This window comes from Panicum hallii, chromosome 8 (genome assembly GCF_002211085.1).
Source record: "Panicum hallii strain FIL2 chromosome 8, PHallii_v3.1, whole genome shotgun sequence".
NCBI lineage: Eukaryota > Viridiplantae > Streptophyta > Magnoliopsida > Poales > Poaceae > Panicum > Panicum hallii.
This window is the reverse complement of record NC_038049.1, coordinates 2,129,325-2,143,898: the sequence shown is the minus strand read 5'-3', so window position 1 is coordinate 2,143,898 and position 14,574 is coordinate 2,129,325. Positions and strand designations below refer to the sequence as shown.

General features: G+C 46.4%; 2 protein-coding genes across 2 annotated transcripts; both read left to right on the top strand.

The window, feature by feature from the left end:
• Nucleotides 1–3,352: 3,352 nt before the first annotated feature.
• Nucleotides 3,353–11,399, top strand: LOC112901965 (DDT domain-containing protein PTM-like). The gene is made up of 10 exons (XM_025970843.1): nt 3,353–5,128; nt 5,231–5,896; nt 6,006–7,248; nt 7,731–8,019; nt 8,107–8,231; nt 8,310–8,770; nt 8,866–8,894; nt 9,029–9,712; nt 9,802–10,820; nt 10,912–11,399. Exons 1-9 carry the CDS (start codon nt 3,633–3,635, stop codon nt 10,761–10,763), a joined length of 5,955 nt encoding a protein of 1,984 aa, XP_025826628.1. The 5' UTR covers nt 3,353–3,632; the 3' UTR covers nt 10,764–10,820; nt 10,912–11,399.
• A 171-nt stretch (nt 11,400–11,570) lies between these two features.
• Nucleotides 11,571–14,225, top strand: LOC112901966 (caldesmon-like). The gene is made up of 3 exons (XM_025970844.1): nt 11,571–12,107; nt 12,404–12,575; nt 13,890–14,225. Exons 1-2 carry the CDS (start codon nt 11,718–11,720, stop codon nt 12,572–12,574), a joined length of 561 nt encoding a protein of 186 aa, XP_025826629.1. The 5' UTR covers nt 11,571–11,717; the 3' UTR covers nt 12,575; nt 13,890–14,225.
• Nucleotides 14,226–14,574: the final 349 nt, after the last annotated feature.

Below are 14,574 nucleotides of genomic sequence, written 5' to 3'. Positions count from 1 at the left end.
TATATATATATATATATATATATATTGCTGAATAAACTTGCCATAAAACAACATATTACGTCTTGTCTCCTAAAAAGAATTTCTTGAATATCATAGTAAAAGAAAAGAGTGTTCCCACAATTGAACTATGACTCCGGCACACCAAATTTTATTGCTACTCCATTCCGTTATGAACATCTAACTTATATTGCATATGTCCGTGTGCAAGTACTTAATTACAAGTAGCTTTACATATATCACCGCAGAAGCACAAGTACTTCTATTGGCTTAAATGTTGACTCTTCAGATTACTACTCATGGAGTTGATTCAATGGAGCAAGAGTCCTTAGATCCAAACTGACAACATATTAATATGGCAGTAATATATTGAGGACCATGTGGCAGCTTTTCTTTTAACTAGCTGACCAAAGATACTATTAAAAGTTTTATAGCTGACCAAAAATTTATTAACTAAAAGAAAATTAAGAAAGGTGTTAGATATAATGTTCTCATGAAAAATAAATTCGCTGCCTATGAGAAAGAGCTTCCACGTAGATTTGATAAAAAGTTGGAGCACTGAGTTTCATTTTTTTAACCCTGACAATTGTCATTTTGATGTTTAAAACACGGAACAAAAGCTCATGCAACTATTATACCTAGGAACTATCAGGTTGGGCATGAATTCTTCAGGGAATAAATCAGGACTAAAGGTTCTCTTAGATCTGAAGCAAAACCTGAAACTGAGCTCTGTGTAGTTGAGGTCTGAGGCATGAGGGTGACCACTGAAGGTGATACCGTAAGGCACACTACAAGCAACATGTGAGAAAATATAAACAAACTGAAGTCATGTGATTACCTTATCTCTAGGTTAGCAGAAACAAAAAGGGAGGAGACATTTTTTGTCATCAACTCATCATGAATTCAGTATTGGCCCATTCCCTAATTATGATCCTGGAAGCAATAACTAGAGGCTAAGCCGGACATCTCAACAGACTTCAGAGCATGCTGTGCAGCACGGCATGAGAAATAAGATCATGCTGCTTGAAGATCTCAGAATGAAATGCTTCAACTGCATTGCTATGACGAAATTCAGATGACAAAAGATACGGACAAGGGCGTAACTCCTACGGCGCGTCCCCATCAGCCTCTAATAAATTATCATCAACGCTTCCACACAGGCACACACACTGAAGCATGCACCGAGAGAAAATCAGAAAATTACACAGAAAATTACGGCTTTATTCCAACATCAAGACGGCATTATTTTGGGGAGCTTGGAGATAGACGCGTAAGATGCGGATCAGGGAAGGAGTACCCGGGGGAATGATCGGGTGTTACTGGTGAGGCGCCGAAGCGTCCGTCCGGGAAGGAGACGGAGCCAGTTCAGAGGAAAGAGCGAGGAAACCGGGGCGGAATCAGCCGGCGCTTGACAAGGTTGGCGAGCTGCGAGCAGTGCCCGCCAGCGCTGAGCGCGAGGCGATCGACGTCGCCGCCGGCTCGTCGGCCGGCTCCTTGCGGTCCGCCTTCCTCCGCCTAGTGGGCCTCAGCCCGCCCGCCCGACCGAGCTGGCCCGCGGCGGCGGTAGACCGGTAGTGGGCTAGAAACTGTGGCCGGTACTAGGCCGGTAGGCTGGTACTCCTAATAAAGGACAAACGTCAGTTACATAAGGTCATTCAAACAGAACCCAGTAGATAATCCGGCCTGACTAGGCCCGGTCTGTTCTGGCCCGACTAGCAGGCTTCAGTCTGAAATGAGCCGGCCCAATCAATAATTTGTCTGATAGCCTTATAAAGCTGGGCCCGGGTAGAGGTTTTGGGCCTGAAACGAATTAGACGTTTCCTTACGAGCCCGGAACATGAAATGGCATGTTGCAAAATGACACAATGTGAGAAGGATCTGCAAACATATCAAGATGGCTTAAAACCAAAGAAGCAAAATAGCAATTAACCTTAAGAAAATTAAACTTGCTGTGGTTCAGCCTGGCCGCAGTTATACCCTTGAAATAGTCACCTCTTATATTATCGTCAAGTTCACAACATTATTAACCAAGAAGAATTTAGAGGAGAACATGCCTTCACTTTGTCATTGCCTGAGAGAATATTGATGGTTGCGAATTCAGACATCTGCAAACTAAGTTTCGAATTGCATCTGGATTTCATATTAATCAAAGGTACGATAGCTTTATGGAACTTTACCTAATCTATTACCGTTCTCGCATGATTTGAAATTGCTGTATTATTCTCATGGTTTTATATTTACTTTCTTATTCGACGATTCAAGAAAAAACGACGATAAGAATCGAAAAGCACCTAAAATTGGTGCGAGACGATTCTCCATCACCTAGCACTCAACGAGCGCCCTAGTGACATCGAATAGAAATGTTTGGCCAGACACTTAAGCCCCGGAAGATGCTAAGCCACCGCGATGCACTCCCTACTAGGGTTTGCAACCTAGCATCAAAGTTCCATACAACCTATGCACGCAGCACCCGGTTGGCATGGTTAGTTTTTTGTACAATCCCAACTACAATTCATACTGAAATGAACTTTGTAAACAAGCAACCCGAGAGACGTTCACGGCGGTTCAGTGCAGCCTGCTGTGTATCCAGAGATAGAGCTAGAAGCACCCACCAAGGGGGCGCGCAAGTGCAAGTCACACCGCACGCCTCGCCTAGTTCACCAGCACACAAGGGAAGAGTGGGGGGAGGGGGGGGGGGGGGGCGGGTGTGTGGCGCACCGCCGCACGCAGGCAGCAGCAGGCGCCACCAGCCAAGTCCGGCACTTGGCGCGAGCGAGCCGTTGCCTCGCGCCCCACCCGCTGCCTGCCCTACCCGAGCAAGCAACCTGACGGCGGCACACTCCCTCCACCGTTTTGAATTTGAAAAACTCGCAGCAGCCTCCCTGCTTCCCTCCACCGCCTCGCGGCCGTCGACCACCAGCGGCCGTCGTCGTGCGTGGCGTGCTGGACCTGGCGGTGTGGTGGAACGCAGCCTGCCCTGCCCGGCCCGGTCCAGCCAGCTCCCGCGCCGCGGACACGACGAGGCGAGCACGCGTTGCTCAAAACCGCGCCGGGTCCGCCCGCCCGCACCCGCCCACGAAGGAACGAACGGACGAGCCAGCCAGCCGTGCGGGTCGGTCCGCACGCGCGCGCTGCGACCCGAACCCGTACCACCCCCCGGAAAGGCGACGCGAGCCAGGGTGGTGTGCGAGTCGGGCGGGGGGCGTGCGGCCCGGCCCCTGCCTTGTGTGCTCACGCCCCGTGCTCCAGTTCTCTCTTCCCTTCCCTTTTCCCCTCCCCCTCCCTCCCACATCGTCTCCCACCTCTTCTTCCCCGCAACTCCTCCCCGCAGCCTCGCGTCACGCGGCCGCCACGCCGCCGTACCAGGGTTGCGAGCCCCCCCCCCCCGCCCCGACTACCACATCCCATTCTCGCTGCCCCGTTCTAGTCGCCCGCTCGGGCCAACCGCCGCCTCCGCCGCGGAAGGGCGGGATCGGCGGCTCCCAGATTCGTACCGGGCCACACCAGTCCCCGCGTCAGCGCCGGCGCGGCATCCGCTTCACCAATCCCGGCGGAACCCCGTCCTGGAGGGCGCGATTCGCGACGAGGATGGCTCTGTAGGGCGCGCTCGCTAGGGTTTTCGCGCGCCCGGTGCCATGGACGCCGCGGAGCCCCGGGAGGGTTCTGATCGGGCGCCGGACGCCTCCGCCGCGGCGGGCCCCGCGCCGGCTGCCAGTGAGGTGGACATGGAGGCCGCGGATACCGGCGGCGCGGTGGGGGAACCTGCCGCGGCGCGCGCGGCCAGTGAGGCGGAGGTGGGTGAAGGCGCCGCGGCGGAGCGTGCGCGTGACGCGGGGGCCTCGGCGTGCGAGCCGGGGGTGGAGGTTGATGAGGGCGGAGAGCAGCCCGCGGAGCCTGTAGCAAACATGATGGATGCGGGCGGTGCTGCGTTTGGAGGAGAAGGACACTCAAGTGTGGCTGCAGCGAAGGAGGTGGATGAGGGCGGCATTCAGGGGGCAGTGCAGGATGTGGCTCCTGTGGTGTCTGAAGCGAAGATGGAGGTGGATGCGGGTGGCGCTGCTAACAAAGAGTGCTCCGCGGCTCCTACGGTGAGCGAGTTGTATGTGGGGATCCTTCCAGGGGCAGCGCAGGGTTTGGCTCCTGAGGTGTCTGAAGTGAAGATGGAGGTGGATGTGGGTGGTGCTGCAAGCAAAGAGAACTCTGCAGCTTCTACGGTGAGCGAGGTGAATGTGGGGAGCCTTCCAGGGGCTGCGCAGGATTTGGCTCCTGCAGCGTCTGAAGCGAAGATGGAGGTGGATGGCGGCTGCGCTCGGGAACAAGAGTGCACTGCAGCGGCTGTGGCAGGAGAGGTTCAGATGGAGGAAGGTGATGGCAGAGTGGTGAATCAAGGGCCTGCAACAACACCTGCCGGGGGCCTTCAGTTGAAACAGGAGGTGGGGGGATGCTTGGTGGGCCGCTACATTGGCCGGAGCGTTCCGGGGCATGCAAGGATTCTTATTGGGAAGGTTGCGTCCTATGATAGCGCAACTGGGGTCTACAGTGTGGTGTTTGAGGATGGACACGGTGAGGATCTGGGGCTTCCTCAGCTCCAGGAGTTTCTCATGTCTGATGAGAATGGTGCATTGGGCATGAAGGTGAGCTGCAGGAAGAGGAAGCTAGACTTGCTGGTTTCATCAGGGAGTGCCTTGGAGGTGAAAGAGCCAGCAAGTACTCGGCAGAGGGTTGATGGATGTGAGACATCTGCCAGGTCTGATGCACCGCAGAATAGTGGATCTGGCTCGGATATGTCCGAGGATGTTGAATCTTCGAGTAATTCATCGGATTTCACTAAAGAAGAACCGTTTGAGCCATGCCCTCCTGTACAGGCCGTGGAGTTGCCTACGTCATCCGGAGACATTCCTGTGCCAGAAGAGTCAATAAGTTATCTCTTTTCTGTTTATAACTTCCTGCGATCATTCAGCGTGCGGCTGTTCCTGAGTCCATTTGGGCTGGATGATTTTGTTGCAGCCATTAATTGCACTGTGCAGAATAACTTGTTGGATGCTGTACATGTCTCACTAATGCGGGCACTGAGGCGGCATCTTGAATCGAAATCTGCTGAAGGATCCCAGCTTGCTTCTAATTGCTTGAAGTACATACTATATATGTCAACCCTTCTTAACTACAATAACTATTTTGTAACTGCTATCTTTAAATTCTGACGATATTTTCACTTTCCTTGAACTGTGTACAGGTATCTGGACTGGACATTACTGGATGCGTTGACTTGGCCAACTTTCTTACTAGAGTACCTGTATGTGACGGGTTGCATTAAGAATCTAGGGGGGCGGAGTTTTGGTAGAAGCCTCCTAGCCACTGAATACTATAAACTTCCTGTTGCCATGAAGCTGAGAGTGCTGCAAATACTCTGTGATCATGTCATTGAATCAGATGAACTCAAAACTGAACTGGAGGACCGAGAAGGCTACTATGAGGAGCTGGAATATGAGATGGATTCTGGCGCCTTTTTGGAGGCTGGTTCAAGAGCAGTTTCGACTAGAGCCTCAAAGGGCTCTGCATACAAAAGGATGAATGATTTGCAGAACCTGGAAAGCGCTCCGAATGACCCAGAAGTTGCTGTAGCAAACGCTTCTCAGGATGGCAACAGTGATGATTGCCGAATATGTGGAATGGATGGGACTTTGGTATGCTGCGATGGCTGCCCATGGGCATATCATTCGAGATGTATTGGTCAAAACAAAGCCTTCCTTCCCCAGGGAGAGTGGTTTTGTCCAGAATGTGTGGTTAACAAGCTTGGATCAACTTCATCAAGAATTGAGCGTGGTGCAAGAGGAGCTCAAACATTCGGCATTGATATGTGCGGGAGGCTATTCTTAGGAACCTGCAACTATTTGCTGGTGTAAGTTCTTGCAAATTAATCGTACAATACTTCGTGTTTACTAATGATTTGTTCTGCATGACCTGCTATCCTATACTTCCTTTAACATTTGCTCCATGAAATACTGCAGGATCGAAACATCTTCAGATGCAGAGTCTTATGCAAGATATTACAATCATTATGATGTTGTCAAGGTCCTCCAAAGACTTGCTCCCTCAGATGCATATGTGGATATATGCAGGCAAATAGAGGAATACTGGAAGCATTTACTTGGTATAGTTCAAAGTGAGAGATCAAAAATAGGTAAAGAAGTTGGTGTGAGCCATACTCTACAATCCAGTATGTTGAGTTTTACTCCAAGAAAAGCAGATGGAAGTGACTGGACAACATTAAAAGATGGTGGGGACAGTAAAACAGTAGCACTTCCTCAAACAAATGTGCAGCAGAAACTTTTGGCTAATGAGGAACAAAAATGCATGCCCAGCTTAGTTTCTGTCACCGAGAAGAACGCTGAAGTTTGCAATCAACCTCTATCAGTTCAGTACAACGCACATAATGCACCCAGAAATGGAGCTTTTGGACCATCTGCGGTATCATCAATTTCTCATCAGAATGGATCCGTTGTAACGGGTGTGTATAATATAGCACAAGCACAACCAGCTCAGAGTATATCCCGTCCAGTCTTATCCACCTATGTTGGAATTGATTGCATGCCTAGGGAAGGTGCCGTGAGCACCATTTCTGCAAAGTGTCCATCTTATCAAGGTAAACAACACGTTCAGTTGTTTGCTGAAAGATCTGGAAACATGAGTGGTGGTAAGGCAGCAAAATTGTCATCTTTTAAACCACAGGCTTACATGAACCTCTACAATCATGGCAACATTGCAGCATCTGCTGCTGCCAATCTTGCTGTCATTACATCTGATGAAGGTAAGGTTTCAGCATCCAAGCTGACTGCAAACCCAAGGAAAAGAATGGCTGCAGACAATTCTCTCCAATTGAAAGCATTTTCCTCAGCAGCCGCACAGTTTGTTTGGCCGAGTACCGAAAAGAAGCTTATGGAAGTTCCAAGAGATAGGTGTGGTTGGTGCCTTGCTTGTAGAAGCTCAGCAATTGGAAATAAAAAGGCTTGTTTTCTTAACATGGCCACTGCAAATGCTGCTAAAGGGTCTGCTCGAATTCTTAGTGCCATGCGTGTAATTAAAAGTTCGGATAGCCATTTCCCCAGTATTGTTGCTTATTTAGCCAACATGGAGGAAAGTTTGCGCGGCCTATTAGTTGGTTCACTACAGGACGTGCAGCAGAAAGAACGGTGGCATCAACAACTACAAGAAGCTTCCAACTGCAGAACTGTAATACCACTGTTGCTTGAGGTGAGTTATAGGATTTGGTCAATAATTTTTCTGCATCCTCTAATATTCCTCAATATTCTCGCAACTGATATAGTATATGACACTGAATGCTGGCCGCAAGTGGTGGCATTAAATAGATTAATAATTTCAGATTTCTTCTGCAGCTTGAGTACATATATTCCTGCATGTATGTCTGTAATAAAGGAAATTAACTCTAAATACAATGTTACAAACTGATAAAAAAATTGGTTATGCAATAAAGGGTATTTAAAGAAAGTTAAAAGTCATGCTGAAGAAAGTTATTGCCATAAATGGCAGTGAAAGGAAGTGAGCCTAGCTCAACTGGTCGGGGTGGGAGTCCTCTTCAACTTGAATTTGGGTGCATGTTTCTTCTTAATGAAAAAACACCTAATTTCTTCTAGGTTGGATCTCCTTTTTTTCCGGAAATGGCAGTGAAAAATGAATACAATTGTTATGGCATTAAAGTTGCATCTTCTTTGCAGTTGGAAAGCAACATCCGTGGAGTGGCATTTTCTGCAAGCTGGTTGAAGCCAATAGACGACTGGCCTGTTGAATCTCCTGGTCTATCAGCCGGAGCATCTCGTCCTGCACAATACCAAAAACGTGGGGCTGGTGGAAGACGTGGCAGAAAACGTTCGTTGGCATCTGAATCTGGTACTGCTACTGATGATGACAACAGCTGGACTTGGTGGAGTGGAGGAAATATTTCAAAACGTACTTTGCAGAGGGGGGCTTTTCTATGTTCAACCATAAGAAAAGCTGCCCGCCAAGGTATTGTGCATTTTAAGTATTACTAGTTTTATCTCATCCTCTATCGGTCTCCAGGGTATGAACAAGTTGGCATGTTTTGTCTCCTAGGTGGTAAAAAGAGGATAGCAGGTTTATCTTACCATGAAGGTTCCAATTTTCCAAGACGAACTCGGCAATTTGCTTGGAGAGCATGTGTTGGACTAAGCCAGACTTCATCTCAACTTGCTCTGCAGGTTAGCACTTCTGTCCTGTGTTGTAAATAGTATTATCAAACCTAGTTTAGCAATGATCCTAATATTCATTTCTCACAGGTTAGATATCTTGATGCCCACATTAGATGGAAGGAATTCATCCCTCCAGATCAAATTCCTTCAGATGGAAAAAGTTCTGATGCTGACTTTTCTGCCCTCAGAAATGCTGTAATCTGTGATAAAAAAATAATTGACAATAAGATAAGATACGCACTTAAGTTTCCCAACCAGAAGCATCTTCCTGTGCGCGTGACAAAAAATATCTTGGAAGCAGAAGGCGATCAGGATGAAAATAGCAAATTGTGGTTTTCTGAAAACCATGTGCCACTGTGCATGTTGCGAGAATTTGAGCAGAATGCTGGGAGTAAATCCTTGTCTACTCCAGGAATTTCGAGCTCTAACTATTTCACCAATTTCTACCCAAGGCGAGGAAAAGCATGTGCTGGAGATGTGTTTTCTTATCTCTTTCACAAGGGAGAGGTCTATCCCTGCACCTCATGCAAGAAGGATGTTCTGTACAGGTTTTTCCTGTTTGCCTTGTTATTGCGATAAACTGATCATACATTTATTCTTTTTTGAGATACTAATTTTTTGTATTTTGGTCGATCATATGCAGGGATATTGTTAAATGCGGTTCTTGTCAAGGTATGGGTCTATGGAATGTTCTGTAGAATATTTGTTTTCCATTTGTTTCCTCGTAATATCCAATAAGATAATTGATCAGTTTCTGAGCTTTCCAATGCTTAGTCACACTTTTGCTGTCTAAAAATAACTTTCAGGTAATTGTCATAAAGAGTGTACATCAAGATCTATTGTTAGCAAAGGAGGCAGTGCTACTTCGAATTTGACATGCAAGTTATGCCTCCAGAAGCGGAATCTTATGCTTACAAGTTACAATACAAATGCAAGTTATATCCGGCCTCAACAGAAGAGTACTGGCCAGCAGCAAGTGACCGCTCCCAAAATTGTCTTTAAGGTTGGTTCTTCCCATTCTGCTGAACCTACCCTGAAAGTTGAAGCGCAGCCAGTCACAAAGGTTAAAGCTCAGCCAGCCACAAAGATTGAAGCACAACCACTTGCGAAGGTGGAAGCTCAGCCAATTATGAATATGAAATCACAGCCAATCGCAAAGATGGAAACCCAGCCACTCACGAAGGTGGAAGCCTTGCCAATTACAAATGTGACAACTCTGAATGACACAAGTGTACAAGCTCAGCCAAAGACAAAAGCTAAGTCAAAGTCAGAAAAACCGAAGAAACCTAAAAAGGTTCAAGTGATCACATATTTTGGTCTCGTATGGAAGAAAAATAAGAATGACAAGGATGATGGAAGTGATTTCAGGGCAAATGATGTAATCCTTAAAAGTAAGGATGGTATTGGTTCGACAATAAAACCAATTTGTTGCCTCTGTAACAAAACTTATTCTCCGGATTTCCTTTATGTACGCTGTGAGAGGTGTAGAAGTAAGTCTATTAGCATTGTTCTAGCTTAAAGCAATATCTTTTTGTGTTATCTTTCAGCTTTTTAACATCTTGATATTCCCCGCTTACAGATTGGTTTCATGGTGATGCCTTGCAACTTGAGGATGAAAGGATTGGTGAGTTGGTTGCATACCGGTGCTGTAGGTGCCGAAGGAGAGCCATACCCCAATGTCCTCATTCAGATGATTATACAAAGCCTGAAGCAGAATTTAGCGAACAAACAGTTGCTACATCATCACAGTCAACAATGCTATCTAGTGAGGAGACTTTTCCTTTAGCAGATCAGGACCCACTGCTTGCTTCATATGGAATTGTCGAACCGATTAGGGAAGAAGTGGATGCTGATTTATCAACTAACATGGTAAGCTTTGCCCCAGGAAGCAACCAGAAGCTGTCAGTAAGAAGAGCACAAACTAAAAACTGTGAATATCTTGATCAAGCTGGTATACCTGTGAATGAGTATTATATCCAGAATCAACCTCCTGGAAATGGAAACATCAGTTTCAGCAATATGAATGAATATTCTTTTTCAGAAGCTGACAGCGTGGATGCTTCAGAGTTATTGGGGTGGGATTTTTCCCAAGGAACTGCATATGCTGATTCCACTGCTAATCACCAAGCAAATGACACTAGCTGTGGCAGCTTTGCAACGGACCAATATGAACCCCAGACTTATTTTTCATTCACCGAGCTGCTTGAAGCTGATGATACGCAGCTTGACAATGCATTTGGGATGTCTACTGGTCTGCAAGACGATGGCAACTGCACAGGAAACTTTGATCAACAAGGAGCTGGTTTTGATGATATGTCCTTTATGATAGAAGATGGAGCTTCAAATATGAACTTCCCAACAGATGATCCCTCCCCTGCTGTGGTAGCATGTCACAAGTGCCAGAACACTGAGCCACCACCCGATCTCAAATGTGCAGTCTGCGACCTGCACATACATCGGCAATGCTCACCTTGGGATGAAAATGTGCTGCCTACTGCGAGGGGCGATTGGAGTTGTGGTGCTTGTCGAGAATGGCGATGATTAACTTCTGAACTTGATTGCATCTTTTGAGAGTGGCAGCCTCAGCTGAGATAGCAGGTAAATATCTTGGTATTCCATTTATATATGGTTCGGATTTCTGTTAACAATATCTCCGTTTATAGTTTCTGAGCATGTTTTTTCTGTTTAGGTGGAAGGTATATTGTCAAAGTGCACCACTGATCTGGATGAAAATTGTCCATCAAGCTGTTATGATGCACTGCTACTGATTGTTCGGATGCGGTTTGTTATTTGACAAAAAAAAAAATTAACGACCATACAGTTAGACTACTAGACTAGCAATGACTGCTGCGGAGTTTACACTGTACATACTAAAGGATGGGTCGCCAGAGCCCATTTTCCATTCTTTAGAGTTTAGAGTGTTTATTTTTGGGTAGTTTTAGAGCTAGGAGGTGCTGTTAGCAACGTGGTATATGGTTCAGGGAAACCATAATCATGTAATTGTATTATACCTTGCATTGTTTCCTCGTCTTTTTGGATAGAAGTGCCTCTTCGTGGGGAGAGGCCTTTGTCGGAGTGGCCTTTCTCAGTAGAAGTGCTTATTATTGCCCATGTGACCGTCAGCATGGTGCTGCGACCGTGCGTTAAATGAATTTTGAGAAGATAGCACTTGTACTCCTCCTTTTAGTTTGAGTAGTAATTTGAAATGTAACGATGCGGATTATGTTTCATCTCTGTATTTGTGTTTTTTTTTCCTTGTTTCGTATGGAATGATCTTACTTTGGGCCGATATGGCCCAATCTGCCATTTGCACAGCTGGTTGCCAGCGGCCCAGCGCCCTTTCATTACTAGGTCCATTAAGGCTCCTGCATCTGATGTGGGCTGGGCTGTATTTCGGAAAAGGCGGGCCCGCCGCAGGGAGCCTTCTTCTTCCCTTCGATCAGGCAGTTCTCCAGTCTCCACCACCGCGATCTGTCGTCCTCCATTTGGGCGGCGATGGCGCTCTCCTCCTCCCGGCCGCACCACCTCCTGCGCCCGCTCGTCCGCGGCTTCCACGCCTCCGCGCAGGCCCTGGCGCGGGCGGAGCCGCACGAGTTCTCTAAGCCTAGCGGCTACCTGGGCAGCTGGGAGCCCGCGGGGGAGCCCCGTGAGGCGTGGGCGCAGCTGGACCGGCTGCGCAAGGGGTACGCGCGCGACGTGCGGCAGCTGCGGCGGGAGTACGCGTACGAGGTGCAGCTGATGGAGGCGGAGCGGCAGCGGAAGGCGGAGGCGCGCGCGGAGGCCGCCCGCGTCGCCAACGAGGAGCGCAAGGCAGCCAAGGCCGCCGCCGCGCAGACGCGCGCGGCCGAGCGGCGCGCGTTCGAGGAGGACTTCCGCCAGGCCCTTGTACGTTTCATTTCCCTTCACCTTCCATCCCTGTTCGCGACTGCACACAACTTGTTTGATGAATTTGCCTCGTTCGTTTGGACTTCTTAAAATGCGATTCTTAACACTATGTTAGTATGTTGCTATATTAGTTTGGGATTAAGAGGACATTTAATCTTAGACCTGTCTGTTTGGGCCATGTTGGCTTTAGTTCGGAAGCATATGCATAACAACAGGATGTTTTGCACTCAATTGTACAGCTAATTGAGACTGCTGCTGCAAAGTATGTTTTGTAACTGAGATGAGATAACGTGCAGATGAAAGAAAGAGCTGAGAAGCTGGAGAGCTGGCGGAAAAAGGAGAAGCTTCGGGAGCAGAAGAAGGCGGAGCAGAAGGAGCTCCTGCGTAAGAAGAGCAGCATGTGGCTTTCTGAAGATAAACTTGAAGATCAAATACTCGATGCTATCAAGAACACCACTCCTCTATAAGGTTTTAAACTCTTTCTTGCTGTGGCATTGCAATCTTTTCTCACCCCTAACTTTGAAACGGGAAGAGCAGCAGTGTTTAAACTCTTATATAATGTGTGTGCAAAAGAAAATACATCATATTTAAATGCTAAACTCAAATCAAGTCGTTTTATAGCTAAAGTGCCTATATGGATTATATGTTGCCTTTTAGATTGTATGAGATTTGTAGTCTAGGACCAAGTTCCATAAATATATTGGACCCACAGCTTAAATGGATACTGTGCTTACACTTATATGAAGTCTCATTTAGTCGATTTATATATTTATACTGGTATATTTTAGTCAGTTGAGTATCATGTATTATGAGCATTGTCTCTCTAGCTTTTACTCGAAGTTGTGTCTAAGCCCAGAACTTATGGAAAAGCCAATACTCAAAAAAATCATAGGCTAAAACATTCCTCCGTCCATTCAGCTAGAGGGACTGTATAAGATGTATTACATGCTACAGGCTTCTCATATTTAAGGGACAAGTATTATGAGGCGGAAGAACATCAAGTGTTATTTAATGGACAAGTATTATGAACAATGAGAAGCATATAAAAACATTATGTGATTGTGATGTCCAAGTAATCAAGCAAACAGTCTAGCAAATTATAGTATTAAACAAGAAGCTCTATATCCTTTGCTCTGAGCTCTGCAAAAATGTCCAAAAGATCATAACGTTCGATATGCAAAATATCTATGCTACAAATAATACATTACAATGAACTAATGGAGCTTTCTAAGTATAGGTGCTATAAATCATTAGTCCCAAGGATTTTAAGCACATCAAATGTTTGCCTTTTCAGATTAATGCAGTTGCATTCTTTTGTACCTATAGAATGCACAGTGGATTTTGGTAGCAAATCTGGAGATTGTTTAGTTAAGACAGGAAATCACATAGCTGAACTCTGTCAAATACATATAATGTATGTGTTTGGTTCGGAATTTGGATGATATACCACTGTTCACTTGTGGATTTTTAATTTGCACATTTGCATTCCCTGGGCATGGTACCCTATTGTAGCTGTCACCATGTTAACAAACTTTTTGTTAGGTAAACTTTCTATAGCGAACCTATTTTTCTTTCACTCCAAAGCTTTGTGCAAAAAGCAAAGTGCCAGTCTCTTCACTTTAAAGGTACTAATTAGTAAGTTACATTTTGGTTTCTGCTCATGACCATATCTTCCTTTTGTTTCCTTTGATGCTGAAAATGCTTTTGATGTATTTGCGCTGAACTCAGCTATGACCATGTTGTACGAGATACTGATTGGTATCAATGTTTTCCTTTATCCAGGAAGCCAATGGGGTTGCACGGACAAGGAGGATGAACATCACAGAGACGCCTCTGTCATTTCCCCTGAGAAGTAGTTCATAGCCAGCAGCCAGCATAATGAGAAATAAGATTGAACTTTGGGTTTCAGATGTAATGACATGTGTTTATTAGATAAGCTTAGACTGGGGTTACACCAAGCCGCTTTTAGATTTTGGAATTGATTGCACCTTAGGAGATGACGGCTCTCCCCAATTCTTGACTAAGCAGATATGGTTTAGCTGGGTGCACTCGAGAACTGGTTCTGTCCAAAGTTGCTGACCTTCTTCTCTTGTTATATGGATTTGTCATTTGCATAAATTCTTGGCAAGATCTGGATGATAGGGACATTGCAGTCCAGATAAATGCCTTCCCTTTTGCAATATTTTTTCTTTTTGTTTGGTGAAGAATGATCATCATTCTATGTGCGGTCAGGGGGTGAAGTATTCTGCCCTCGATAGTTTGGGGGGCTAATCATTTCGTCCTATGTGCGTGTCAGCGTGTGTAAAATGCTCTTTGTTGATTTGTTGAGGCACCGTCTGTGCTGCTACCGTTTCCCCTCAATTTGCCCCAGTCCAAACAGCTTGCCATCTTCAAAAGTGGGTTGCACGGTGCTATTTCTCTTGTTCCAATGCAGATTGATGAAGCAGACACGATTACGTTACGGATC

Coding starts and splice junctions, on each gene's coding strand:
- LOC112901965 (XM_025970843.1), top strand. CDS start 3,633: ATGGACGCCGCGGAGCCCCGGGAGGGTTCTGATCGGGCGCCGGACGCC. Junction 7,249..7,730: donor TAATACCACTGTTGCTTGAG/GTGAGTTATAGG, acceptor TCTTCTTTGCAG/TTGGAAAGCAACATCCGTGG. Junction 8,895..9,028: donor TAAATGCGGTTCTTGTCAAG/GTATGGGTCTAT, acceptor AATAACTTTCAG/GTAATTGTCATAAAGAGTGT.
- LOC112901966 (XM_025970844.1), top strand. CDS start 11,718: ATGGCGCTCTCCTCCTCCCGGCCGCACCACCTCCTGCGCCCGCTCGTC. Junction 12,108..12,403: donor AGGACTTCCGCCAGGCCCTT/GTACGTTTCATT, acceptor GATAACGTGCAG/ATGAAAGAAAGAGCTGAGAA.